Consider the following 27165-nt stretch of genomic DNA (forward strand, 5'->3'; position numbering starts at 1 on the left):
ATCTCTGTAATTTTGTCATTTCAGAATGTCATAGAAATGGAATCGTATAATATATAACCTTTCAGGATCAGCTTATTTTTCACTCAGCATACTTTTCTGGAGATTCACATAGATTATTCCATAAATCAATAGTCTATTCTTTTTTATATTGTTGCATAGTCTTCCCAGGGCACATTGTTTTTAATGTACATGCCGGATGAGTGGTTTGGAACTCTGGTCACCCACCTTGTTGAGAGACTAAAGTTTTGAATGCTCTGAGAAACATGCAAGCTGGCAAGCTCAGTTCAGTTCAGTCGCTCAGTCGTGTCCCACTCTTTGCGACCCCATGGACTGCAGCACGCCAGGCCTCCCTGTCTATCACCAACTCCCGGAGTTTACTCAAACTCATGTCTATCAAGTCAATGATGCCATCCAGCCATCCCATCCTCTGTCGTCCCCTTCTCCTCCTGCCCCCAATCCCTCCCAGCATCAGGGTCTTTTCCAATGAGTCAACTCTTCACATAAGGTGGCCAAAGTACTGGAGTTTCAGCTTCAGCATCAGTCCTTCCAATGAACACCCAGGACTGATCTCCTTTAGGATGGACTGGTTTGATCTCCTTGCAGTCCAAGGGACTCTCAAGAGTCTTCTCCAACACCACAGTTCAAAAGCATCAATTTTTCGGTGCTCAGCTTTCTTCACAGTCCAACTCTCACATCCATACATGACCACTGGAAAAACCATAGCCTTGACTAGACAGACCTTTGTTGGCAAACTGTGACTAATTTCAGAGGGAGGTGGAGGCTCTGAGGCTGGTCCCAGGGCAACCTGGTGATGTGCAGAGTCTGAGGGCCCATGTGGAGGAGAAGGGAGCTCTTTGCAGGAAGAGAGCCCCGGAGACTCGAATCTGATGCAAAAATGATGGATGGTTGGGGGAATCTAGTCATAAGAGGCTCCGCAGCTTTGCACCTCAAGCTCCCAGTGAAAACCACATCTTCCTGTTTTGAGGGTCACTGGCCTCCACAGGAGCTTCATCTGTGACCTCAGCTGGGGCCCATCTCTCCACGCCCACCATGCTTCCACCCACACAAGTTCACACTTCAAGGGTCCTCTCTGAGTAAACTCACTTTGGTCTCCTTCCGCCTCCCTAGCGGTCCCGGGCTCAGAGTTTAAGCGGCGAAAGCGGATTTCTGAACAGATCCTCCCCGGCGCAACAATCAGCCCACCTCCCACCCCTGCCCCTGTGGCTGCCACTCCACCCCGTGGACCTGCAGAGATCACCTCCACCTTCCTCCTCACCAGGACGGGGCGCGAGTAAGTCGGATGCTTGGGCGCTGAGGATTCAAGTGCATCAGAGAGATGGGAGGGTGATGCCCGAGGGAGGCAGGGGCTTTCTAGGGTCTCCATCCAGTGGTGGCTGTGCTGGGACCCAGGCATCCTGCCTCCCAGTTGATCCCGTGGGTCCTCCTTGGTGTAGACCCTGAGGACACTTCTCTAGCCCGTAGGAAATGGCTAGAGAAAAAGCCTAGAAGTTCACCTTTGCTGGTGCTAGGACCCCTCTCCCTGCCTCCCAGCATTTCCCTTCCAAAACGGGTCTACACTTACCGGGGGTGTGTTTATGTGTTCTTTATATGAACCAAAAAGATAATGTTTTTTCAATTTTTTCTTTTTAATTCAAGTGCAGTTTTTCTACTGTTGTTGTTCAGTCACTAAGTCGTGTCGGAATCTTTGCGACTCCATGGACTGCAGCACGCCAGGCTTCCCTGGCCTCCACTGTCTCCCAGAGTTTGCTCAAACTCACGTCCATTGAGTCAGTGAGAGGCTTATTTACTACAGTATGCCAGCCCCTGGGAATACAAGAGTGGACAAGACAGTCCTTGACCTCGTAAAGCTCACCATCCTGTAAGATGGACCAAGAAACAAGGTTGCACCCCCAGGGTGATAAGTAGAGTGATAGCACAGGCCTGAAAGACTGTGGGAGCACAGAGAAGGGGCATCTAGCCCAGTCAGAGGCTTCAGGGAGGGCTTCCCGGAGGAAGTGGCATCTCAACTGAGACCAGAAGGCAGAGAGCTGGAAGGGAATAGCATAGGGAACAGCATGTGCAAAGGCCTAGAGGGAACCTAATGTTTATTATAGCCAGATCCTCAAGTATAAGGTGGGCTGTTAAACAATAAAAGCAGAGAGGAAGATGGGGAGACCTGGGGGAGAGCTTAGAGAACCTCTGACACAGCTGGTGAGAAGTTTGTATGAGGTCTTTGCTCAGAGGAGGTGCTCACTGAATATTTATGAATGTGGGAAGTCTCATCTAAGGATAATGAGGGAGGCTTTAAGTAAGGAAGCTGCAGGGTTGGATTTACATTGTAGAAATAATTCTCTGGCCCCCGTGATGGTGGGTGTGGAGGCCAGGGACTGCTGAGAAAGTTGCTACACCCCGGAGAGAGGTTTTGGGGCCATCAGCGAGGGCAGGGAGTGTATTTGAAAAGGGGTAATTAGGCATTGGGCCAACAGAATTTGGGAGTTGGTTAACTTTCAGGGTGCTCGGGGGAAAGAAAGGTTTAGAATGACTCAGATTTCTGGCTGGTCAACCAGTTGGATACCGAGGCAGAGATGGGGAAGCTAGGAGGGGGAGTGAAATTGCAGCGAAAGTTGACTTTTAAGTGCCAGCTGCACTCAGTCACTGAAAGATTAGGTCAGGAAGGCCAAGATCGTGATGGAAACAAGCTGGAAGGGGCAAGTGACTCCCAAGGGTGCATTCCAAATTCCAGGCCCTCATCCAGCGGCCTCTGACCTGGACAGGGAACCAGGGCCATCCTGGTCTTGCATCCATTGCAGGACCGCGATCCTGCCTTTCAGGGGTTAACGGGTGGCCAGAGTTCTCACTCTTCCTGCAGCTGCCACCCTCATGGTTTGCCTTGGAAACCCCAACAAGCGTTTCCCTGGGGATTGCCAAGGGAACCAACTGCCCTTGGACGCCCAGAGCACCAGGGCATAGGCAGAGAGAGGTCTCCGCTCCCTCTGGGCACACCCATCTGAGAGCCGATGTCTGCTGCAGGTGGCGCCAGGAGCCACCCCCTCACGAGTCCAGGGACCACCAGGCAAGAACTAACCCTGAGGGGAGCCCTCACCCCAGAAGCTGGTCCAAACGGCAGACAGAGAACCTGTATCAGCCCAGAGGAACGCCATGCCCAACCCGGACTCTGAAGCCCCGGGCGTAGGGGGTTTGTGTGCAGGGGTGTCTGGGTGGGATTGGCTGCCTCAATGCCAGTGATGCCCTCAAAACAAGACCCTAGAGATTCAGGGACCGATCAAGGAGAAACACAACTAAGATTTACTCCTGAGATGCTAGGGGTTCATGAGGTTCCTTACCAATCACAGGTTGGGCTGTGTTTGGGGGCTTCCCTGAGATGACCGTCTGCTCGTATCCAGTTGGTGATGGGTAGCAACGTGTGTCTCATTGTCCCCTCTCCACACACACATCTTTACTCCGCTCCCTCTTGGAGTCTGGAGGCCAGATCAGTGCCATTCCCTGAGCATCTAACGAGGTGTGAGGCTTTCAGGTGTTGTGAGATGGGGAGGTCTGCTCCTTGGCTCCCAGGCGCTCACCATCTGGGTCAGGAGACAGACAGATAAGCATTTTCTGCCTGGAGCAGAGTGATGGGCTTGAGCAACTTAGGAAAGGTTTAAGGGAACCCTGTAGGGGAGGTGCTAAGCAAGGGCGGGAAGGAAGCAGGCCTGGAGAGACATCAGGGTTTCTAGAGACAGACGTAGAGGAAGGGGAGGGCAGTCCAGGGCCTGAGGCAGATCCAAATTGAAAGTTTTTGTTTTGCTGAGGCCTCACTATGTGGCCTGTGGGATCTTAGGTCCCTGCCCAGGGACTGAACCTCTGCCCCCGTACATTGGGAGTGTGGAATCTTAACCTCTGGACTGCCAGGGAAGTCCCAGAATTGAAATTTTAAAGTGCAACTTTAGCCAATGCCCTCTCTACTCATCAGAGGATGAGATGGTTGGATGGCATCACTGACTCAATGGATAGGAGTTTGAGCAAGCTCCGAGATGGTGAAGGACAGGGAGGCCTGGCATGCTGCAGTCCGTGGGGTCACAAAGAGCTGGACGCAACTGAGTAACTCTCTCTACTCTGCCTCCTCATCTCAATCTTGAAAATTTGTCACTGGCATTTCAGAATAGCTACTCAGAGGCCCTGCATGCTAGGTTGGGTAAACCTCAAAGAAAGTTCTGCTTTGCTTACCAAACGTGCAGGGACATGAACTCAGAGAGGTGTTAAGATATGCAGCAAGAAAAGCGGACACACACGAGAGTTCAAGATTCCACTGATAGCAGAGTTAGACTGTGTTTGCTGGAACGGAACAGAGCCCCAGCGCCCGGGGGGCAGGTGCAGCTCTGTTCATTTTGCACCTGTTCTTCGTTCCCGTCTCCACCCCCGACCCCAGCCAGGCCATCCGGGAGCTGCAGGATGAGGTCTCCCGGCTCCGTCTGAGGCTGGAGGACAGCCTTCACCAGCACCCGCAGGGCCGCCCCACGTGCTCAGAGTTCAGCTGCGACCGCCCCACACGGGCCCGGGAGCGGTCAGGGGATTCTTCAGCCGCTTGGAGCTCCCATTACGGCAGGTAGGTGACCCCCCACATTCCTGCCCCTGTGCCTTGGTGGGAGCTGCAGAAGGCAGAGTTAGCTGGTCTCTGGCTGTCCCCTGACATGTGGACTTGGGCACAGTCATCCCCCTCTCTCACTTACTCACTCATTCATTCACGCTTAGATTTTTTTTAGCCATGTCATATTTGATGCATAAAAGAATAGATTGAACACATGTGTTACTAATAAAGCATGATACAGTGAATATCCCTGAACTCATCACCCAAGTGAAGAGCTAGAACATTTGCAGGACACTCACCCTCTCACCCACTCACTCCGCAGCTGATCACCTGTGATGACTTATAAAATCATCTCTAACGTCTAACTTCTGAGTGTTCCTATCAGAGGGCACTAGGCTAAGGTTTTCAGAGGACACTGTCTCATCACTTCTTCCAACACTTTGAAGTAATCACGTCTGTATCCCCATTTGACACATGAGGAAACCAAGGGTCAGAGAGGCTCAGAGCCACCTTCTGTGGGTCTGACTCCAGAGTCTTTGGTTTCGACTTTCATGTTCTCCTCTTTCCTATGTTATAAGCATTTCTCTGGGTTGGCCTTCTCACTGATCATCTTTAAAGGCTGCATAAAACTGCATCCATTGACATCCTCGCTCTCTCTCTTTTGCTAGCAGATCCACAGAGAGGTTGTCTGGTGAGCCTGGGGGTGCAGAGCAAGCTGTCCCCACAGGAAGACGGCGAGCCAGGTCCTCCTCGGTGCCTCGGGAGGAGCCTCGATTGTCCCTGAGTAAGTGCCCACCCTCCAGGACTGATTTTTGGAGGCCACCGTCTGGAGTGTTGGCTCAGGGGTCAGGGACCACAGCAGCAGCCCTCGAGGACACTCAGAGAAGATTTTCGGGTGTCTTTGTTAGGCAGTCGTAGCGCTCTGAAATACCACGTGCCTCCAGCGGCAGCCGCAGCTTCTATAAGGGCTGCGAGCGTCCGTGTCATCTTGCTTCATCTTCACTGCAGGGTGGGTCGTATCATCCACCTTCTGCAGATCAGGACACCGAAGCCCGAAAGCATGGGGGACTTGCCTGGAGGAACACGGCTCTGACATCAGTGGCCCCAGCTCCCGTCTTCCCAGCTGTGTGGCCTTGAGCAGGCTGTTTACCTGCCCTGTGCAGTTAAGGGGACAGCTAACAATGCAGTGATCACAGTGTCCACTCCGGGGACTGCTGCGAGGGCGCGTGACAGGGAGCACGCAACGCGCTTAGCACAGGGTCAGGGGCCCAGATGTGTCAGCTGTGATTACTACGGGGCTGGGGAAGGGGAGCTGTGGGCTTAAAATCCCAGAGCCTGGACTCGTCATCTGCCCCATCCCTTAGCTTCGTGTCCCCCATCCCCTCCCCCTCTGATGCTCCTCTTTCCATCCCAGGTTCCGAATCTGAGCCGGCCTCCCCCAGGCTTTTCTCTGAGAGGGGCAGGACCACCGAGAACAGTCCGCAGGCCGCTCGGGATGGAACAAAAGGGATGAGTGGCACTGGACGGCCCGGCAGGGTCACCTTCCGAGGCCAATACACAGGTGAGCCAGGAGGGGGCGCTGGAGGTGCACGGTCCCCAGGCGGTCGCTTCCATTTAGCCATTGGGCCATTGAAATATTGTCATTTTCTATGAGTTTTGTGATACAAAAACATCAGGGAGCATTGTCTCTGTGAATCTGGGTGTGTTTGTCCATTGATTCAGTCAGCAAACAGTTTCTCAGACCTCCGCTTTGTCGGGGCCTATGCTGGGTTCAGAGAAAGTCCACTCGGCTGGTCAGTCATGAAGTGGCTTCGGAAGAGCCTGATGCTTGCAGGACCTGGGTAACAGTGAACACAGAATCACTTCCTCCTGCCTTCCATTAAGCTTGTGATTCCCCAGGAGGCATCAGCACATTGGTTGTGGTGACGCATAGCAGGATTTCAAAGTGCATTACGTCAAATATAACCTAGCTTCCCAGGTGGTCCATTCTGCCTGCCAATTCAGGAGACATGGGAGATGTGGGTTTGATCCCAGGGTTGGGAAGATCCCCTGGAGTTCAGTTCAGTTACTTCAGTTGCTCAGTCATGTCCGACTCTTTGAGACCCCATGGACTGCAGCATGCCAGGCCTCCCTGTCCATCACCAACTCCCAGAGTTTACTCAAACTCATGTCCATGGAGTCAGTGATGCCATCCAACCATCTCATCCTCTGTTGTCCCCTTCTCCTCCTGCCTTCAATGTTTCCCAGCATCAGGATCTTTTCAAATGAGTCAGTTCTTCGCATCAGGTGGCCAAAGTATTGGCGTTTCAGCTTCAGCATCAGTCCTTCCAATGAACATTCAGGACTGATTTCTTTTAGGATGGACTGGTTGGATCTCCTTGCTGTCCAAGGGACTCTCAAGAGTCTTTTCCAACACCACAGTTCAAAAGCATCAATTCTTCAGCGCTCAGCTTTCGTTGTAGTCCAACTCTCACATCCGTACATGACTACTGGAAAAACCACAGCTTTGACTAGACAGACCTTTGTTGGCAAAGTAATGTCTCTGCTTTTTAATATGCTGTCTAGGTTGGTCATAACTTTCCTTCCAAGGACCAAGTGTCTTTTAATTTCATGGCTGCAGTCCCCATCTGCAGTGATTTTGGAGCCCCCCAAAATAAAGCCTGTCACTGTTTCTACTGTTTCGCCATCTATTTGCCATGAAGTGATGGGACCTATTCCCCTGGAGTAGGAAATGGCAATCCCTTCCAGTGTTCTTGCCTGAAAAATCCTGTGGACAGAGGAGCCTGAGGGGCTACAATCCCTAGGGTCACAAAGAGTCGGACATGACAGAGCACGCCCACATGTCAAATATTAAATATGGATACGGTTCCTACTTTCATGAATCTGACTGCACAGCAAAGAAGACAGTAACAAATAAGCAATTACAGTAAGCATGTAAATTACAGTGAGTAAATTACAGACTTGGCGCTCACCCATACATCGCTGGGAAGGAGGGCGGTTAACCTCAGATCCAGAAGGCTGAGCGATGCAGACAAAGCAGGAAATGAGATACACATCTCCCAACGGAGCAAATAGACACTGAGGCTTAGAAGTGAAAACAACAGCCTGTCCAGGGGTCTCAGTGCAACACACACGGAGTATAAAGTGGAGGCCCTGTATGGCAGAGGACAGAGAAAAAAATAAAGAATCAGGCATCATCCCGAAGGTCTTATGTGAGACTCGGGGATGGACAAGGCAGGGAATAGTGGGGCTGAGTGCAGACCTAAGAGTCTGTCCGATTTTTTTATAACTTTGAGCTCCTGACATCTGCTGAGTGCAGGGCAGAATACACGGATACAGCCCCACTCAGTCCTCCCAAGAAGCCTGTGAAACCCCCAGCATGACTCTCCCCGTTTCCCAGCCACTTGAAGCACAGAGAAAACACCACTGACTCCAAGCCCCAGCCATTCTAATCCTAACCAGCAAGCTGGGGTCTGGGGAGTACCATCATGCTTTGTCATTGCTTATCCTGTCTTCCTGCCTGCTTTCCAGTCCTGACTGAGCTTGGGTTTGTTGATTTTTTTTTCTGTATGTCAAGAACTAGGCAGTTGGTTCCAAATAGTATCTGAGATGAAACAGGAGTCTGGAAAGAGCTTACAATACACGGACAGATAAATGTGTTTTATGTATATGTGTATATGTACATGCACACTTATGTATCTACATATTTACGCACATGTTGTGTGTGCATGAGAAAATGAGAGGGAGATTGTTAAACCATCTGGAGGAAGAGGAGAGAGATTTGTATTCTAAATCATCCCCCGTTCTGCATCCACGCACAGCTGATGCTGTTCTGCTTTCTTCCCCAGGCCAGGAGTACTATGTTCTGACCCCCAAGGCTGTCCCAAGAAGCAGTGCCCCGGTCTGCTGTCCCCACTGCCAACCCCCTAGGACAGAGGATCCAGGTAGGCGGTGGTACTTGGGGAAGCAGCCAGGGTTATAAGGCTGCCGCTTCTTGCCCCTGGTTGGGGGGCAGGGGTGCAGTTGGGCCAGACATAGACTGCCCTGAACTCAGTGGTGGGTCAACGTACAGACGACAGCAGGACTTTTCTGGACTTCTCAGCTTCTGGACTTCTCACACCTGTTTCTCCAGGTGCTTTGCCTGAAGCCACTCTCCTTCACCTTGATGTGGAGAAACCATGAACATGATTTCAGAAGTTCCTGATGCGGGGAGGGGTGTGAGCAGTAGGCAGGCTGGCAGCGATGATTACCTTATCTCCCCTCTGTCTACCTTCCACCTTCCCCACCCCCTCCCCCAAACCCAAGGGTTTCGGGGGTGAGTAGTGGGGAGAGCAGTGGCCTGAGAATGTGGACCCCAAGTTCTAGTCCCGTTTCTGCCACTGACGTGCTGTGTGACATCAGACAAGTTCCTTAACTACTCTGAGCCTTGGGCTCCACATCTATAATGAAAGGTCTGGAGATGGTCTCTGAGGCCCTTTCAAGCAGTGATGATGATAATGATAGTGCTGTCGTTTATGAAGCCCTTACTTAGCAACAAGCTAAGGGTTTTACAAGCATTATCCTCACAACCCCATGAAGTAGGTTTTGTCCATTTTATTACCATACCCGTGAAACTGAGGCTCAGAGAGGTCAAGTGACTTGCCGAAGCACACACAGCTCACAAGTGGTAAAGCCAGCTAGTTCAGTGGCTTGTTGGATTCAATCAATTAATAAATGAAGACTCTGAGCAGAGGGCCTGGTTCATGAGATGCCTCTCACCGTCATGGTTACCAACAACATTGTTCTTTGAACCCTGGTGTTTGTGACTCTAAAGCCCTGGCTCTTCACCACTATATTTCTGTGCCTTTGCTAGAGTCCCAGCAGGCCTGCTCACTCATTCAGCCCTTATCCTCTTATACTGGGCTCTGGGCCTTGTCCCTGACAAATTCAGCTTAGCAGACAAAACTGAAGGGTCAGAACGAGGATGGGAGAGCATAGGGTGGGGCTGGAGAGCCCATAACTCAGCCCAGGGGGCGGGAGGGCTTCCCAGAGGGAGTGAGGCTGAGCTGAGGCCTGAAGGAGAGGCAGGTGGACCCTGGAATTCTCCCAGATGCGGTGTTAAGGATTTGCACAGGAAGAGAACCAGGGTGCCCACACTCCTGCTCACTTAGGCTTCCACTGACCCACCTGGTGCCCGGGGCCTTTGTGGACCAGTCCCTCCTGGAGAATGGGCCTGTGTCACTGTGGAGAATGGCCACAGATACAGGGGCTGCAGACAGGAGAACCAGACTTGAGGTCAGACAGAGGACCGCTGCTTCCTAGCTCTGAGACAGCAGATTATTCAACCTATTGGAGCCTCAGTTTCTCCATCTGTAAAATGGGGAAGTGATCATAATAGCTAGTCCAGTGACTTGTTGGATTCAATCAGTTAATGCGTGAAGACCCTGAGCAGCGGGCCCAGCTCATGAGATGCTTCTCATTGTCATGGTTACCATCAACGTTGTCACCCACTGGAGGCGGCTTGTCTCCTCTGCAGTGGTCCCTGAGGGGAGCTCAGTGCCGTGGGAGGCCTGTGGGGGGGCCTGATGACTTAGACACCATCCTCTCCTGACCTCCCTGCCTCTTCTTCCAGGTGATGCTGTCACCAGGGACCCCCTGGGACTGTCTCGCAGTGAGACCTTGCGATGTCCCCTGTGTAGTCAAGTTGGGTCCCCCTCTGAGGGGGACGGCCCAGACTCAGCCACCTCTGGTAGGACCGATGCTCCGTCTCTTCCCCCCTGCTCCCCTGGATTTGGGTTTGGGGTCCTGGGAGGGGGTTTATCTGGGGTGACAGCTCGCCCAGTCTGGGGTGGAGCAAACTGGATGAGAGCTGGCTTCCCAAAGCGAGGCACTCCCTGCGTGGCCAGCCCCCCTGTCTAGCTCCAGTGGGGCGGGCAGGGCTGGGGGGCCCTCTGTTCTCTGCCATGTTGTGAGACTGTGTCTCTGCGGTCCCTCCCTGACAGCGCCAGAAAAGGCCGCCACCAGGAGAAACGCACCTTCAACGTCCAGCCCCAAGCAGAGGAGCAAGCGGACAGGGTCACCGTCCCGGCCGCCCCCTGGACTGTGGTATCTGGCTGCCGCGCCCTCGGCACCAGCCCCTCCTGCCTTTGCCTACATCTCCTCGGTTCCCGTCCTGCCATATCCATCAGCCACTGTGTAAGAACCTTCCCTTCCAGCCCTCTTTGCCTGTCTGAATCACGTAATAGTTAGCATTCAGCCCTGAGCTGGGTAGCTGAGAATTCAGCACTGAGTACTCCTGTGTTTCTCCCCCAACACTGGTATAGTCACTCAACAAACCTAGAATGCTCCTTGGGTACCAGGGAGACTGCTTGACCCTGGGGACCCACAGTGAAGGAGCCTGGCAGAGGGCCTTGCCCTCATGGGGACTTAGAACCCTAATCATCTCCTGTTTCCTTGTGGGTCTTCTCAGCAAGCAACTAATGCCCTCACTTTAAAAAAAAAAAAAAAAAATTTGTTTTTAGAACAGTTTTAGATTTATAGAGAAAAGGAACAGATAAGACAGAGAGTTCTCATATACAGCCCAAACACCGTTTCCTCTGATACTAACATCTCACCTTGATGTGGTAACCTTCCCAGGGAGCACAATGGTAAAGAATCTGCCTGCCAGTGTAGGAGATGCAAGAGACTTGGATCAATCCCTGGGTCAGGAAGACCCCCTGGAGAAGGAAATGGCAACCCACTCCAGGATTCTTGCCTGGAAAATTCCATGGACAGAGGAGCCTGGTGGGCTACAGTCCATGGGGTTGCAAAGAGTCAGGTACAACAGGGCAGCTAACACACACGCACACCTTGATATGGTCCATGTGCAGTTAGTGAGCCGTTATTAATACATGGTTATTAAATATAGCCCACAGTTTATTTAGGCCTCTTTAGTTTATTCCTGAAGTCCTTTTTCTGTTCCAGGATCCCCCACCCCAAGGTACCACATACATTTAGTTGTCGCATCTCCCAGGCTCCTCCTGGCTGAGACAGTTTCTCAGGCTTTCCTTGTTCCCAATGGTCTTGACAGTTCAGAGGCATACCAGTCTGGTCCATGTTAGGATGAGCAATCACTGTTTGCATGTTACATTTGGAGGTAACATCAGTTAAGAGGAAAGACACAGGCGTCGAGGTGGAAAAGGCTTAGGTTTTAGAATCAGAGCGGCACTGGAATCCTGTCTACCATTTATTATCTGTGGCCTTGTGTAAAGCTACTTCCAGGCTTAGGTTTTAGAATCAGAGCGGCGCTGGAATCCTGTCTGCCGTTTATTAGTGCTGTGGCCTTGGTAAAGCTACTTCCTCTCTGAGCCTCAGTTTCCCTCTCTGTTAAATGGGGTCAGAGTCTCGGTCACATACAGTTTGTATGAGGATTAGATGAGGCAAGGGGGCAAGAACCCCATGAGACGTTTGCGGGGTGTGTAGTGCCTGCTGGCATGTGCGCTTTGCTGAATAAACCGCAGCTGTGTCGTCGCCACGGATGCTGCTACCGTTCAATATTGCTGTCAGTAAGAAGAAAAATGAGGGAGGTACTTTCAACAAGACAGGCTTGTGCGGGAAAAAAAGAGCCCAGACCCTGGAATTAGGAGATTTGTCTTCTTCTCCAGAGTGTTGTCAGCAGTTCTATACCAGTTTCCTTTGCTGTAAAATAAGTGGGTCAGGGTGGCCAGTAACCATAGTGCTGCTAATACTACTGAAATTGGGACTGATGACTATGTTTCTCCACCGGCCAGTCAAGCAGGACTGAATATGCTCAGTGGTTGCAGCCATGGAAGCCTTAGAAAGCTAAGTGGGCCTGTGCTGCCACCTGCTGGCCAGCTGCCTTATAACCTCTGAACTAGAGGTTATCGTTTTCTTTCTAGTTCGGCTTTCTAGTTTCTAGCAAATGTTTCAGTTTAGTGAGGTTTTCTGGTTGTTGTTTGTTCTGTTTTGTAGCATCTGCCCTATGGGGAATTCGGGGTAACTTTCAGGTCAATCTGGTCATCCAATTATCAGAAGGCAGGGGTGTGTGGGAATCCAGGCGTTACACCAGCTCCTCTGTCCCTAAAGGAGAGAACTGGGTTCAAGAAACCCATTCATTCATTCGGTTCAGATGATATGTATCAGGATCTACTGGGAGCTAATTAGCTGTGGGTTTAAATCGCGTACTGCCCCAGCCCCCTGATTCTGGGAGAATCCTCAGTAGCTGTTATTTACAGAGCGGCAGACGTACAAAGCTTTTGGCCTGAGTTTTCCTATTGGCTCTACCCTGGGGGGTAGCTCAGTGTGGCTGTTTTCTGGGGGAAGTGGAGCCCTTGAAAGTGAAGTAGCTTGCTCATGGTCGTGCGGGTGGCCAAGAGGAATGGTCAGGGTTTGGGGCAGCCTTCTGCATCTCTTAGCTTCTCTGAGCTTCACTTCACTCATCTGTACAATAAGCATAAAAGTACCTACGAAATAAACGAGATAGTACTAGTAAAGCACTTATGTCAGAGCCTGGCCTGTGGGGACCAAGGATGAAGATTCCAGCCCTGGGCTAGGCCTTGGGTTTAACTGCTTAAGCAACAGTCAAACTGCCTTCCAAGATAGCGGCACCGTTTCACATTCCCACCAGCAGTGTATTGAGGGTTCCAGTCTCTCACCGCCTCCCACAAAACTCACTGCTATCTGTCTTTGTTTTCAGCCAACCCAGTGGGTGGGGAGTGTGTGAAGTGGCATCTCATGTAGTTTTGATTTGCATTTCCCTGATGGCTGATGATATTGAGCATCTTTTCCTGTGCTTGTTGGCCATCTGTTTATCTTGTTTGGAGAGACATCTGTTCAGATCCTAGCATAGTCCTTTTGTCACACTGTGCAATAATGCAAATTAGAAGAAGGATCAGGAGTAAGACCGGAGTTTACCGCATCCCAAGCAAAACACCAGCGAATGTCTCCAGCCAAGTCTTCCTAAACCCATTCCTGCTCCATTTATGCAAAATGCTTCTTTGTCCCCATCTTTCACTTTGTCCCTCTCTAGACACTGTATTCCACGTCACAGGTGCCCCCGCTTCTTGCCCAGCACTAGTCTCCTTGAACCCTAAACTTGGGCATCTTTGGATGAATGCAGGAGTCACTTCTTGGAGAAATCTGTGCTTCATCTCGTGGCTCCTCTGCCCATTTTCCCCAGGACTTTTAAACAACACCCCACATTCCTGCAGGACCAGGCTGGGAAGGACGCACTTCCACCCCCTGCTCTGGGTTGAGAGGAGCCAGACCATCGCGCTCCTACAGAATCCTAATTATTATCGTCATGCTTCTCCATCACTCCACACCTGACAAATAAGAATTAGATGGTGAAGGAGTCTTGCTCCAGAACCTGGGGTGGTCCCAGTCTCCCTGAGACCAGTCTTCCAGACTCGAAGCTCCAGGAAGGCAGCAGGCAGTGTTGTTCATTCACTATGGTAACCCCAGGCCGCAGCACACCAGTTGGTACTTAGTATAAGGTCAATACGTATTTGTTCAATGAATGGATAGATGGATAGGTGACCGCGTTCGAGCACTGTTCTGGCTTCATCCCTCCAACACATCCCTTGGCGGGGGGGTATTTTTCCCATTTTGGAGGTGAAGAGGCTGAGACTCAGAATGTAGGGGCCAAGGACCGAGCCAGACCTGAGACGCCCCAAGGCGTCTCCGTGGTCGGGGAACTCACCCATCTCTCCCCGCAGGTACTACGCGCCACCGGCACCTACCTCAGCCCCCTCTGTCCGAGCAGCCGCTGAGTGGCCCCCCGCCGCCCGCTCCCGGCTGGCCCGGGGGCCCCGGCACTCCGTCCAGCTGGACCTGAAGGACCTGGAGGAGCTCAACAAGGCCCTGAGTCGGGCGGTCGAGGCTGCCGAGAGCGTCCGCTCCACCACCCAGCACATGAGCCGCTCGCTGTCGGCCGAGCTGCGCCAGGCCCGCGGCCTGCGGGGCTCCTGCCTCTTCTGACTGCGCTTGAGGCTCAGGGACACGCGGCGGGCAGGGGCCTGGCGGTCCCCTGTCGCCCCCCCGGCCCAGGCCAGAAGGCGCCGAGCCGCTCCCAGAGGCCCCGCAGACCCTCACGAGGAAGGCCCCCTGCGCCCCGGGCCCGGCCTTCTCAGCCCCGGTGTTCCCAAAACGGAAGGAGTGTCAGTGGGTGACTCAGAGGAGTCACTTCCTAGCCTTGAAGGAGGTTGAGGCTGGGACTGAGGCCACCCTCTGCCCAGACGCATCTCTGGGAGGCCCCTGGCCTGCACGGGTCCATCTCCAGCTAATAATATGTATTTTATATACGATGGACAGGTTGTTTTTTGTTTTTTTTTTTAACTGAGGCATTTTTTTCTGGCCTTCAATCCCCTCTTCAATCCTAAGAGGGGATAGGGCCAGGGTCCCTGGTGAAAATTTGTCCCCCACCTATGACCAGCCGCTCCAGAGTAGCTGTCTCTGGGAAGGATGTGGCCGTGGACCTTCCTGCTGGTGACTAGTGGTCGGTCCATGGGGTACTTTGAGGCCATTGGAATATCTTAGAAGCGCCCAGCTTCCCCATGGTCAAGAGGCCTTTCCCACAGGCTTGCTGCAATGGAGACACCCCATAGGGGGCCCCAAAAAACCGTCCACCACGGTCCCCCCTCAGTACCTCATGCCAAGACCCCTGGCTCTCCCCTCGGACCCCTGTGGCATTGGGCCAGTGGCCAGCTTCCTGCCAGCTCCTGGTGTGTGCCCCTGAGGCCAGGCCTTCTGCTCCCCGACCCTGTAGCAGCTCAGACCTCAGCTTTTCTGGAATGTGTGTGCATCACTGATATTTGTATATGTGGGGCATTAAAAAAAAAATCTATTTTCGTTATGAGAGCAAATAAAGAAGAGTAAATATTGATCTTTAAAATTGTTTTGTTTTTATTTTTTGGCCATGCCACGTGGCATGTGGGATCTTAGTTCCCTGACCGGGGACTGAACCCGTGCCCCCTGCAGTGGCAGCTCGGAGTTCTAACACTGGCCCATCATGGAAGTCCCTAAATGGTTATCTTAAGAAATGGAGGTCAAAGAACACCCCAAACATTCCCAAACCCACCCACATCTGTGGTGTATGTCATCCAATTGTGGTTTCTAAGGTCACGTTAGGGAGCAAAAGATTCGGTGCTGAGCAGAGCCCTGCCCCCGTAGGACAGGTTGGGTGCGCATTTCCAGGCTCTACCCGCCTGCCTTCCTTCTCCAACTTTACCCACTCAGAACCATGAAACTTTCCGCTGGAGGGGGTCTGCGAGGAGAGGCCGTCTGGCCAAGCCTCTTTTGTGAGACATTGTGAGCAAATTGGCGTCTTGACGAGCGCGAGCTTGGACTCTCTTTCCAATGCTCCTTTTGACACCAAACAACACCTGCTATTGACTGAGCATCTCCTAGATGCCAATCCTTGAGCTAAGTGTGCCCCCCATTTTATTGATGAGGAGACCGAGGTTCTGTCTACCGGAACTTGTGATGGTCTGACTCCAAAGTCCATGTTCTTTGTGACTGTTTTACTCTCCCTAAACCTCCATGACATTTTCTCCCTGACTCCCGCTTCCTCTTCCCTTGGCCTTTTCTTCAGTCTTCCCCACCTCTCATCTCACTTGCTTCTCCAGAACCCATTTCAATTTCATTTTTCAGCTGATCCTTCTCAGGAGAGTTGACAATGGCATCTTGCTGAGAGGAAGGATTTCTTGTAGGTTCTGAGCCTCCAGGCCCACACCCTCGTGGGAAGTGGATAGGAACAGGGAGCCCAAGGTAGGGACCCAGGGCAGTGTCTCCAGCCTCAGTGCCCCAGCACAGCATGGCTGCAGCTTTGGACAAAGGCGGCTGGAGTCTTGGGGGTGTGGCTCTTTGGAGGATGCAAGTGGGTGAGCCACAGGACGGGGTTTCAGGAGCCAGGGTTATGGTCCTCTCACTCCAGATGGCTTAGGACCTGTGCACACAGAATACTTGAATTATTCAGTGCAACTTCTCTGCCACCTGCATCGTGCCGCTTCTCTCACATGACCACATATCACAGAAGCCTTGGGTCTGGAAGGAGAACAGCCTTCTTTTTTTATTTTTTTAATGTTTGTCTATTTATTTATTTGGCTGCACCAGGGCCTTAGTTGCTACACGTGGGATCTTTGTTGCTGCATGTGGGATAGTTCCCTGACCAGGGCCGGAGCCCAGGCCCCCTGCGTTGGGAGCATGGAGTCTTAGCCGCTGGACCACCAGGGAAGTCCCAGACACCCGCCTTCCTTGCTGAACTCCTGGCTTCAGACTCTCAGTCCTCTATACACCTCTAAGTGGGTCTGCCTTGGACATGGCTCCACGGCGAGCGCTCCAATCACATACCCAGTTGTCTGGATTTGAGAGACTCTCCTTACCCCAGGTGTCCTTTCTTCCTCCTGCGTGACAGGCAGGCACTCTGGGGCCACCTCAAGGAGACACACAGCCCCTCTGGCCTGGCCCCGAGTCCTCTGAGCCTCTTGCATCCGGCCCCTGCCCTGGCCCAGGCACCTGCCTCTTCTAGGATGCTCATGGAAGACTCCAAGCTGGTCTCCCTGCCCCCTGCCTTGCCCCTCCCAACTCACCTCCCCAGATGGCCAGGGTGACATCTATTAATAAAGTAAGGACCCTGGTGCCTGGCGCCACACTCCTGAGTCTTCACCACCCTCCATCTACCTGACCTCCTGCTCACGGCCCTCTGCCTCGATATTCCTTAAACAGATCTTTGGCTTCAGTGGGAACAGCAGGTGCTATCAAGCTCTCATCTCTCTAGAGGGGTTCAGGTGCCCCTTCCGGGTAGCCTTCCCAGACTCCCCACCAGAAGGAACCTCCCCTGTTCGGGGGTCCCTTGGCGCTCAACACATATGGCTGTCCGTTCTGGCACATGTGCTGGGGATTACAGCAAGGGCTCTCCAACCAGGGATCAGCTCAGGGCAGTTGATCAGCCAGGGCTGACCTCAGTTGACTCAGGCGGTCACATGAATGAATGGATGAATGAACGCGCAAAGGACAATCTGACTGCACCAAAACAAACTTTATTGATGCAGCTGAGGGAACTGAGGCACAAAGGGTGAGCAGGGGGCTGAGGGTGGGTCCTCGTAGCCCCCCAGATCCTGACCCAATACTAGGACGCTTCTGTCTCCTTCTTCCTTTCCTCCTGGTGCTGCTTCTCCAGCGGCCCACACATATCCTGGTGGGAGAAGACAGTGTGTGGTCAGGGAAGGGTGGGCTGGGCTGGGCAGAAGGCAGGGCCGACTGAGCCCAGGAAACCGATGTGCCAGGCCTGGCAGTGGGCACGGAGCGGGGGTGAGGGGAGGGGCTGGCCAGAAAGAGACTCTGGGTCTTCGGAGGGGAATGAGCTCTGGACTGTGGCACCAGCCCAGGCAGGGCTCCCGCTGGGTGACCTTGGGCAGGTCATTTTCTCTCCGCGTCTCAGCTCATTCACCACTGAAACAGAGGCTCACACCCTCAACAACTGGCATGTCTGAGCACGTATTCCCTGTCTGCCCTTCTGTTGATCTCCTGGATTCCTCACACCTTTTTGAGGATGATGAGAGGGAGGTTCAGGGTGGCCTGGGGCCTGTCCCCCAGCCAGCAGATGGGGGAGGTAGGCTGCTGGTCGCGGGACCAACTCCGGGGCCTGTGTTCATAAGCTCTTTTCCGAAGTTCCCAAAAATGGGGGGCGGTGATTTGTGCCACAAGTGGTCATGGGAAATGACCTTCAGTGGCAGGCAGATGGAGATGTTTTCATTTTAACAATCATGAAAGTATTTCACGTATATCAAAAAAGGGTAGCCAGCTTATCAGCTCTGTGACTTCAGATATTGCACAGGACTAGACCAAGGAAAGCCTTTCATTTAACACAGATTTAAAGGAAAGCATCAAGAGGATACAGAAAATTCTCAGTCATAGCAAAAATCAGGACAGTGGTCCTGGACTTGCAGTTTGGGTGACTCCAAAACCATAAGACCTATTGCCCATCACACGGGCATTAGAGGCCTGGGGTGTGGCAGGCAGCAGCTGTAAATGATCATTTCCTGTATGTGTCTCTTTTCCGTTTGCCGCAACTTGGCTCTGCTCTTCCCCTCCTGCTAGGTTTTCCAGTCCCCCCACGTGCTCCAGGCATCCTCCCTGATTTCCCAGTGACTTTTCCCTCCTGGACACTCATCCATCCCCTGGGGATCCTGCAGGGAAGCCGGTGCTTGAACAGGATGTCCTGTCTCGCTGGGCAGGCTTGACTGCCAGCTTGCCTCTCTAGGCCTCTGAGGCTGCCCAAGGGGGGACCACCCTCAGGGTGAGCACTACCCCATCCTCCTTGCACTCACCTTCTTCTCGTCGCTGTATGTGACTTCTGATTCCTGGATGCCTATGCACTTGATGACATCTAAGAACTCTTTCTTCTGCTCCTGGGTCACCTCCGGCTTGTCAGCTACAAGAGGGAACAAGGGGCCAGGTGGGGATGCTGGGAGGCCTAAGTGGGAGGCCAGGGAGGGCTGGGGTTCTGGGGATCTAGCCCGGGGAGTGGTGGTCCTGGGGTGAGGCTTGGGGGGAGTGGGGGTTTGGGACATCTACCATAGAAAGACACCCCCACATTCTTTGTGCCATTCCAGGAGGCAGCAAGCATGAAGGTCCTGAGGTGCTTGTTGAGCAGCAGGTCAGCAAAGTGTTCTCTGTCCGACTCTGAAAAAGAAAACCTCTGGTGAGACCACGGGAAACCACAATGGTTCCCGTCTCATGGGCGAGGAACGGGAATGTGCCCAAGGCCACACAGCCGATCCAGGAAGGCCAGGGGCCGCTGGTCCCTCGCTCCTGCCGTGTGCCAGGCTCCGCATCGAGTGCCCTCCATGTGTACAATCTTAGGAGCCTCACGTGGACCGTGGTTGTCAAGGCCTTTATCTCCCCGTCTTACAGATGAGGAAACCAGACTCAGACAGGAGGCTCCGGGCTGCAAAGTAACATCTGTTCAATTCCATCAGCTCTTACTGGGTGCCCTCTTCGCAGTGTTAGTGGGACATGGGTGAAGTTACTGCCTGCCCCATACAGGCTCCTACCTTTACCTCGCAGAAGATATGGAGTAATTGACTGAGACGTAGGACTGGAGCCAGCCTGGGGTTTAGCTCTTAGTTCTAATTGTAAGCTGTGTGACCTCGGGCAAATGCCTTGACGTCTCTGTTTCTCTGTTTCCCCATCTGAACACTATGATGTCCTCCTGGGGTTGTTAGTGAGTATGAAGGGGATTAACTGTAAAGCTCTTCAAACAGTGCCTGGCACACAGCAAGAACTTGAAAATGCTGGCAGTTATCACTGATTATTTGCTGTGTGCAGGTACTAGGACCACAGAGATATAAGCAGTCCTCCAGGCCCCCTCCTTGAGGCTGGACAACTCACCATCTCCCCACTCCACACAACAGCCCTCCACCTGAAGGCTGGCTCTCACCAATTTTAGACATGGTCCCATTCTGACGATAGATGTTTATGGTGCTGCGGTTGTAGATGCACTTGTCCGCACTATAGCCAGACAGAAGCGGGGAGAAAAACAGTAAGACGGTCAAAGAGAAGTGCACGATCACCCATCGCAGTCAATGAGTCAGATGACGATTAGAGTCAATGTCCCCTCCCCTCCCCCCTGCAATTCCATCGATGGGGAGGCTGAGGCTGAGGCAAGGAGGAAAGTTGGACTCGCCCAAGGATTTTCTGCAGCTGGGAGTGAAAGCCAGAAGCTAGGGCTAGCAGTGTGGGCCCTCACATGGTCTGGTAGTCTCTGACGATCAGCTTGTCCTCTGCATGCCTGGGCTCAAAGTAAAAGAAAGCCGCCTGGATCATTCTAGCTGACTCATTGTACTCAGGGTTTCGGAAAGCGGAGCCGATATAAAACCACTTGCCAGTGAGCTGGGGAGAAGCCAGGAATTGATGATGCAGCCAAATCCTTGACAGTCAGCTAGGATAAGACTTAGCAGATCTCTGCTCTGCTTTTGCAAACAAGGAGACTGGGGCCCCAGATGAGGAGCGATCATACAAGAGCTCACTCAGGGAACCAGGTGTCTCCCCAAATGCCCCCCAACCGCTGGGCAGCCCCTCCCCGCCTAGGACAGAATTGTTCTCTGCTGAGGGACCTTGCAAGGAGACGTCTGAATTTGGAGGCAGAGAAATGCCTCTGGAGGCCGGTCGGAATTTCAGCCCAGGCCCCAGGAGAGAAAAGGAGGGTATCAGGTGGGCAAAAGAAAGCCCAGGGAGGGAAGCCGCTGCCCACGGTTCTCAGGGAGTCAGGCACTTACCCAGTCCATGGTGGCATTGGTAATGGGGGCCACAGTTGTCAGGTTGACGCACTCGGGGCTCTGGGCATCCAGCAGGGGAAGGAGGCTCAGGACAGTGAGGGCCCAAAGCAGCGCCATGCTGAGACCAGGAGACACCTGCTGCCAAGCAAGCTGGTGGTTGGAAGACGTCAGTGACTTTTATAAAGGAGTTGTGGGCGGGTCCCTAGGACCCAGCTGTGACACAATCTGGAAAACTGTTGTGAAATGTCTTGCACAAATCCTTCCATCCGTCCTGCAAAGCCAGCTGTAGGTAAAGCTTGCAAGCCTGGGTCTAATTTGGGTCCCTAACCTGGAGGAGTTACCAGGGTCCAAAGGTTTGGACCTGAGTGGCACTAGTTAATGTGTTTAGATAATGATCCAGGTGCCTGTAAACAAAGTCTCCTGTTTTCATTCAATTCCTATTCTATTAAGCGCCAAGACTTAAAGGTCAGTCAGTCAGTTCAGTCACTCAGTCATATCTGACTCTGCGACCCCATGGACTGCAGCATGCCAGGCCTCCCTGTTCATTACCAATTCCCGGAGTTTACTCAAACTCATGTCCACGGAGTCGGTGATGTCATCCAACCATCTCATCCTCTGTCATCCCCTTCTCCTCCTGCCTTCAATGTTTCCCAGCATCAGGGTCTTTTCCAATGAATCAGTTCTTTGCATCAGGTAGCCAAAGAATTGGAGTTTCAGTTTCAGCATCAGTCCTTCCAGTGAATATTCAGGACTGATTTCCTTTAGGATGGACAGGTTGGATCTCCTTGCAGTCCAAGGGACTCTCAAGAGTCTTCTCCAACACCACATTTCAAAAGCATCAGTTCTTCGGCGCTCAGCTTTCTTTATAGTCCAACTCTCTTAAAGGACCCAGCTGTAAATCAAGTGCTGACGGCAACTCAGAGAGTTTCCAGGCGAGTGTGGTGTATACGGGAATGAGTGGGGGAGGGTTTTAGGGGTAGGATGTGTGGGCAAACATGGGATCAATCCCAAATGTGTGTGGAGAAACCTGAAACAAAAATCCAGAGGGGACCCAACTCAATCCTGGAGGCAGGGACATTTCCAAAAGAAAGGGATCTCTAAGTTGAATGTCCATTTCCAGTATTGAGTGAGTGAGAGAAAGTCGCTCAGTTGTATCCGACTTTTTGTGACTCCATGGACTATGCAGTCCATGGAATTTTCCAGGCCAGAATACTGGAGTGGGTAGCCATTCTTCTCCTGGAGATCCTCCCAACCTCCAGATCCAGCCCAGGTCTCCTGCACTGCAGGCAGATTCTTTACCGTCTGAGCCACCAGGGAAGCAAATGTATTGGGTTGGCCAAAAAGTTCACTCGAGTTTTTCCATAAGGTGTTACAGGAGATGAATGAATATTTTGGCCAAGCTGATACAACTTAAAGCACCTCTCAACATCTAAAATAGGAAATGGTCTCTGTGTTTTCTCTACCCGCTGCTGGTTGAGCAGCGAGCTTGCCTCTATTTTCCCCAATATGTTCTCAGTCCTGGAACAGTGCCCAGCAAGGAGCAGACATTCAGTATAAACCAGGGAATAAATAATTCCACTGCTCATTTGCATTTCTATGTGATGGAGTCAAATCTTTATTTGTATAAATAGATTCCAAAAATATTATTATGATAGGCTTACCATTTTGTATTCTTATTCATTGCATACATTTGAATAATTTTTCCTGTGTCGGTGTAGCCAGCAGTTGTAATTTGAATGGATGAATAACCTTTCATTCACTTCCTGGATTCTAACTTCCCTAAACATGTCCCCTCTTTATACCTAGAGCATTTTATTCTGTTTTTTTTTTCTTCCAACTTTATTGAGATGCAGTTGCCTATAGCATCTTAGATTGTAATTTTTCCTCTGAAGATACGTCTGAGACCATCCAAATTCCTTTCAAGAGAAAGAAAAGCATATGTCTTTAAAAATACAAGATTTTAATGATATTTAAAAGCTCCCCCCAATAAATAAAAATAAGTAGCCCCCAAGCTACAAACAATTCAGGTATCTGTCAAAAGGAAAATGGAAAAACAAACTGTGGTATTTTTATACAATGGAATAATACTTAGCAACAAAAAAAGAATGAACTACGGCTATATTTAACAACGGAAATGAATTTCAAAAACAAGCTGAACAAAAGAAACCAGACTCAGGCTTCCCTGATGGTCCAGTGGTTGGGAGTCCACCTGCCAATTCAGGGAACATAGGTTCAACCCCCGGTCCAGGAAGATCCTACAAGCAGCGGGACAAGTGAGCCCATGTGACACAACTACCGAGCTCACGCTCTAGAGCTGGTGCTCTGCAACACTGAGGAGCCCACGCACCACAGGGAAGAGGAGCCCTGCTCACTGTAACTAGAGAAAGCCCGTGAACAGCTGTGCAGACCCAGTGCAGCCCACCCCGCCCCCCCAAAAAAGAAAGGAGCTAGATTGGACGGCTCAGAGACTGGACTTCCCTGGTGCTCCCATTGCTGAGACTCCATGCTCCTGATGAGGGGGCCTGGATTCCACCCTGGTCAGGAAACTAGATCCCACATGCCTCAACGAAGAGTTCATATGCCACGCAAAATCTCACATGCTGTAATTAAGATCCCAGCTGCCGCAACTCACACTTGGTGCAGTCAAATAAATAAATAAACATTAAAAAAAACAACCCAGCACACAGACTCTGTGATTCCACTTATATGAAGTTCGAGAACAGCCAAAACTAATTATAATGGTAGAAATCAGATCAGTGGTTGCCTTGACAATTTGCCCAGGGACACAAGAGAACTTTTTGAAGTAGATGACCATGTTCTAGATTTTCATTCTGGTGGTGGTTACACATATATTGACAGATACGTTTGTGAAACTCTTTGAGCTGAAAACTGAAAACGTGTGAATTTTATTGTATGCTGTGCATGCTAAGTCATTTCAGTCGTGTTCGATTCTTTGCGACCCCATGGACATAGCCCACCAGGTTCCTCTGTCTATGAGATTCTTGAGGCAAGAATGCTGGAGTGGGTTGCCATGCCCTCCTCCAGGAGATCTTCCCCACCCAGGGATCGAACCCGAGTCTCCTGTGACTCCTGCATTGCAGGGGGTTTCTTTTAGCCCTGAGCCACTGGGGAAGCCCTTATTGTATGCCTAGTATACCTCAATTAAGTTGATTAAAAGAAAAAAAAAACTTCTCCCCCAAAAGAAAGAAAGCAAAAACATCACAAATCAAACAGCACTAACAACCTTTGATGCTGTCCCGATACGGCAATGCAGAAACGAGTCTCTCCCTCCACGTCCTTGTCAGAACTAGAGCTTCCCTTCTTCTTTTTTTATCAGCTCAGTTAGTGTCTTGAACTTGCATTGCTCTAACTGGAGTCTTGCAAACACGAATGGAGCTCTTCAAGAGGGAACAGTGCAGGTAAGGGAGAAGGCGATAAAAGAACGATCAAGACAGTCTGCGTGACTGCAGCATGTGACGGGGTCAGAGGGATGGAGGCTGATGCTGGGGGTGGGGCTCTCGGTGGGAACCCAAGCTGCAGCGCGCGGAAAGCAGGCCGAGGAGTGTGCAGTGTCCTCTGAGGGTACTGGGGAGAAAGGGAAAGATTTTAAGTGAGGTGTGTGTGGAGGCGTAATATCAGACTTGCCCTTTAGAGAGAGCCCACTGTCTGCAGTGAGAAGAACAGGGGGCCGGGAGGACAAGAATGGACTTGGCAGAGCAGCTGGGCAGGTGCGGTGGTCCAGGTGTGAGATGATGGGAGTGGGCCGTTTCAAGACACTGTGTAAGGACATGCTGAGCACCGTGTGGGGACATCTGCTGCCATTAGACCTGGGCCAATGACATTCTCACCTGGAACCCAGATCTTTCCAGGTCCCCACATATCACACACACATGGACACACACTCACACCCGAGTTCACGCACCAACACACAAGCACCTCTGTCCCTTGGGATCTGCTGCCTGGTACTGGTGCAGGGTAACCCATAACCCTAAGTGCTTTTTGTCACAGCCAACCGTGTTCAGAGCCCAGGGGAACAAGTCTTCCCATCTTGTACTCTATCCTTGAAACACCAGGTGCTCTTCCCAAACATCCTGAGGTTCTGAAGGTGATGCTACTGCTGACATGGGAGATAGCAGTAGGATTAGGACGGTCTGTGTGGTTGGAGCATGTGATGGGGTCAGAGTGATGAAGGCTGGTGCCTCCATCACTGCAGACCCACTTCAGAGTCCAGGGAAGATTTGTGTGGACTTCGAGGTACGGAAACCTAGCAGGATCCTGCAAGGCCCTCCCAGGTGAAATAAAAACCCCTCCATTTCTTGTTGATAGGAAGAAAAAAGGGGGTGTGGTAGGAAGGCTTATGTCTCCTAGGCCTTCTCTGAGTTCCAAAGAGCAGGCTCAAGCAGTTAATGATTAGGACAACACGGACACTGGACTCCCACTCCCTCCGGAAGGGATGTAGATAACAATTTGATGTTTATCTTTGAGTTGTTTTGCAGAAACTAAGACCTGTACCCAGGTGGAGGATGGGGATGACATCCTGACCACGAGCACGTAGACCCCAGACCAGTTGGAACCAGAAAGCTGATGATGGAGATTTCTGAAACAACCCCCTGTTACCTCCCCACCAACCAATCAGAAGATTCACGAGCTGATCACTCATCCTACACCTCTCTTCTTTTCACCCTTCCTGCCTTTAAAAACTTTGTGCCCCGGCCAGCTAACCAGATGGACTTGAGACTGGTCTAAGTCTCCGTTTTCCGTGTTGGCACCTCCTCAATTAGCTTTCTCTGCTCCAGACTCTGATGTCTCCATTTGACATAACTGTGTGTGGGATGTAGGAGCTTTGATCTGACTACAGAAAAAAACAGATTAATTAACTTTCTCATTCCTCCCTCTCTACATAAAGGCTATACTTTCTTACCACATTAGCCCTTGCTTCCCAATAGTAATGAGAAGCCATTTTTTTTTTTTTTTGCAACCTGTGGTTGGAGAGGCCCTCTTGAATTAGAAATAGGCAGTATTTGCAGCAGTTGCATGTGGTAGCCAAGAAATATTTTGCAAGGTGACATCATTCATGTTCCTCTTAAATTCGTGTGTAGGTAGACGTGACACCCATTAGGCATGGATCTGATTCTTGGCATCAGCAACTCGAGGTTGAATGCTAGCATGGTGAATGATTTGTAGCTTCACAAACTTTTGAACAAGTCTTAATCCAGTGATTAAATTTCCAAAATGTTAGAGTCAGTTTTATTTAAAAACTTTTGGTGTATGATGTTGAGTTATCTAGAACAGTGGTCTGCGGGCCTTCATTTGTTCATGCACAGAAATGCTACGGTTGCCCCCCGTGTGGGCAAAGGGTGAACAGGGAGGGCCAGTAAACAGCAGGACTCGGTCTTTCTTTTGTCCAGAGCAATTCAGCTCCGGCCTGACCTGCATGCCTCCTGAAGCAAAACCATAGATAGCGGCTGTGATACACAGTAAGTGCCCTACATACAAACCTGCAAGTTGTGAACGTGTGTTCCATCAGCATCGGGCGTGAAATTGCAGCTTGCCCTCCATCCCCTAAGATCCTTCAGCTCTACCATCTTCCACCTCTTCTCACCCCTCCAGTCACTGGCTCTTGGCTATTCATGTGACGCCAGCCCCTGTATGCCAGCTGCTGTACTGTATTAGTTACTTTTCAAGGTACTGTGCTGTAAGATTTAAAATGTTTTACTTTCTGTGGTTGTTTTTTTATGTATTATTTGTGTGAAAAGCAATATAAACTTACTACAGTACCGTACTATGCAGCCAGTGGTGTTAGCTGAGTACCTAGGGTCACTTTGTTGGACTTACGAATATACCAGACTTACAAAGGCACTCTCTGAACAGACCTCATCCGTATGTAGGGGACTGACTGTCATAAGAAACATATGCTTGATCTCTACCTCCATTTCTGGTAACACAGGTCATAAAACTCCTGGGATCTCCAAAGTGATACTTGTCCTTTTGTAGACTAATGAGATGTCCTTTGGCTGCGGGCTCCTGGATACCCTCAGAATGGACTGACTTTGTGATTAGAGGGTTGAAATTTTCAGCTCCACCCCTTCATCTCTGGGAAGAGAACTGGTGCTGGAGATTGACTTGGTCACTAATGACGAATGATGATTTAATCAACCATGCCCAGGTAAGGGTGCTTTCAGGGAACTCCTAAATGATGGAGTTAGGACATGTGGAGGTGCTGGGTAGGTGGCCAATCCGAAGAAGTCATGGAAGCCCTGTGCTGTTTCCCACATATCTTGCCCTGGGCATCAGTGCTATCTGACTATTCCTGAATTGTATCCT

General features: G+C 51.3%; 2 protein-coding genes across 6 annotated transcripts in view; one reads left to right on the forward strand and one right to left on the reverse strand.

The window, feature by feature from the left end:
• AKNA (AT-hook transcription factor) overlaps window positions 1–15446 on the forward strand; it is a 57038-nt gene extending 41592 nt beyond the window's left edge. For 4 of the 5 annotated variants that reach the window (XM_061163347.1, XM_061163344.1, XM_061163349.1 and 1 more), the window contains 8 exons: window positions 1129–1291; window positions 4427–4603; window positions 5254–5369; window positions 6000–6146; window positions 8434–8529; window positions 10197–10313; window positions 10567–10759; window positions 14281–15446. In XM_061163347.1, the coding sequence (XP_061019330.1) occupies window positions 1129–1291; window positions 4427–4603; window positions 5254–5369; window positions 6000–6146; window positions 8434–8529; window positions 10197–10313; window positions 10567–10759; window positions 14281–14542 (1271 nt within the window). In that variant the 3' untranslated portion in view covers window positions 14543–15446. The remainder of the gene's footprint in view (window positions 1–1128; window positions 1292–4426; window positions 4604–5253; window positions 5370–5999; window positions 6147–8433; window positions 8530–10196; window positions 10314–10566; window positions 10760–14280) is intronic. The other variant, XM_061163348.1, reaches the window with a different exon arrangement.
• Window positions 15447–17623: 2177 nt separating this feature from the next.
• ORM1 (orosomucoid 1) lies at window positions 17624–21092 on the reverse strand. Its single transcript, XM_061163973.1, has 6 exons — window positions 20842–21092; window positions 20313–20455; window positions 20004–20074; window positions 19139–19246; window positions 18892–18995; window positions 17624–17756 (listed from the first exon to the last, which is right to left on the reverse strand). Exons 1-6 carry the CDS (start codon window positions 20956–20958, stop codon window positions 17691–17693), a joined length of 609 nt encoding a protein of 202 aa, XP_061019956.1. The 5' UTR covers window positions 20959–21092; the 3' UTR covers window positions 17624–17690.
• Between the last annotated feature and the right edge of the window lie 6073 nt (window positions 21093–27165).

Source organism: Dama dama, chromosome 16, assembly GCF_033118175.1.
Source record: "Dama dama isolate Ldn47 chromosome 16, ASM3311817v1, whole genome shotgun sequence".
Classification (NCBI taxonomy): domain Eukaryota; kingdom Metazoa; phylum Chordata; class Mammalia; order Artiodactyla; family Cervidae; genus Dama; species Dama dama.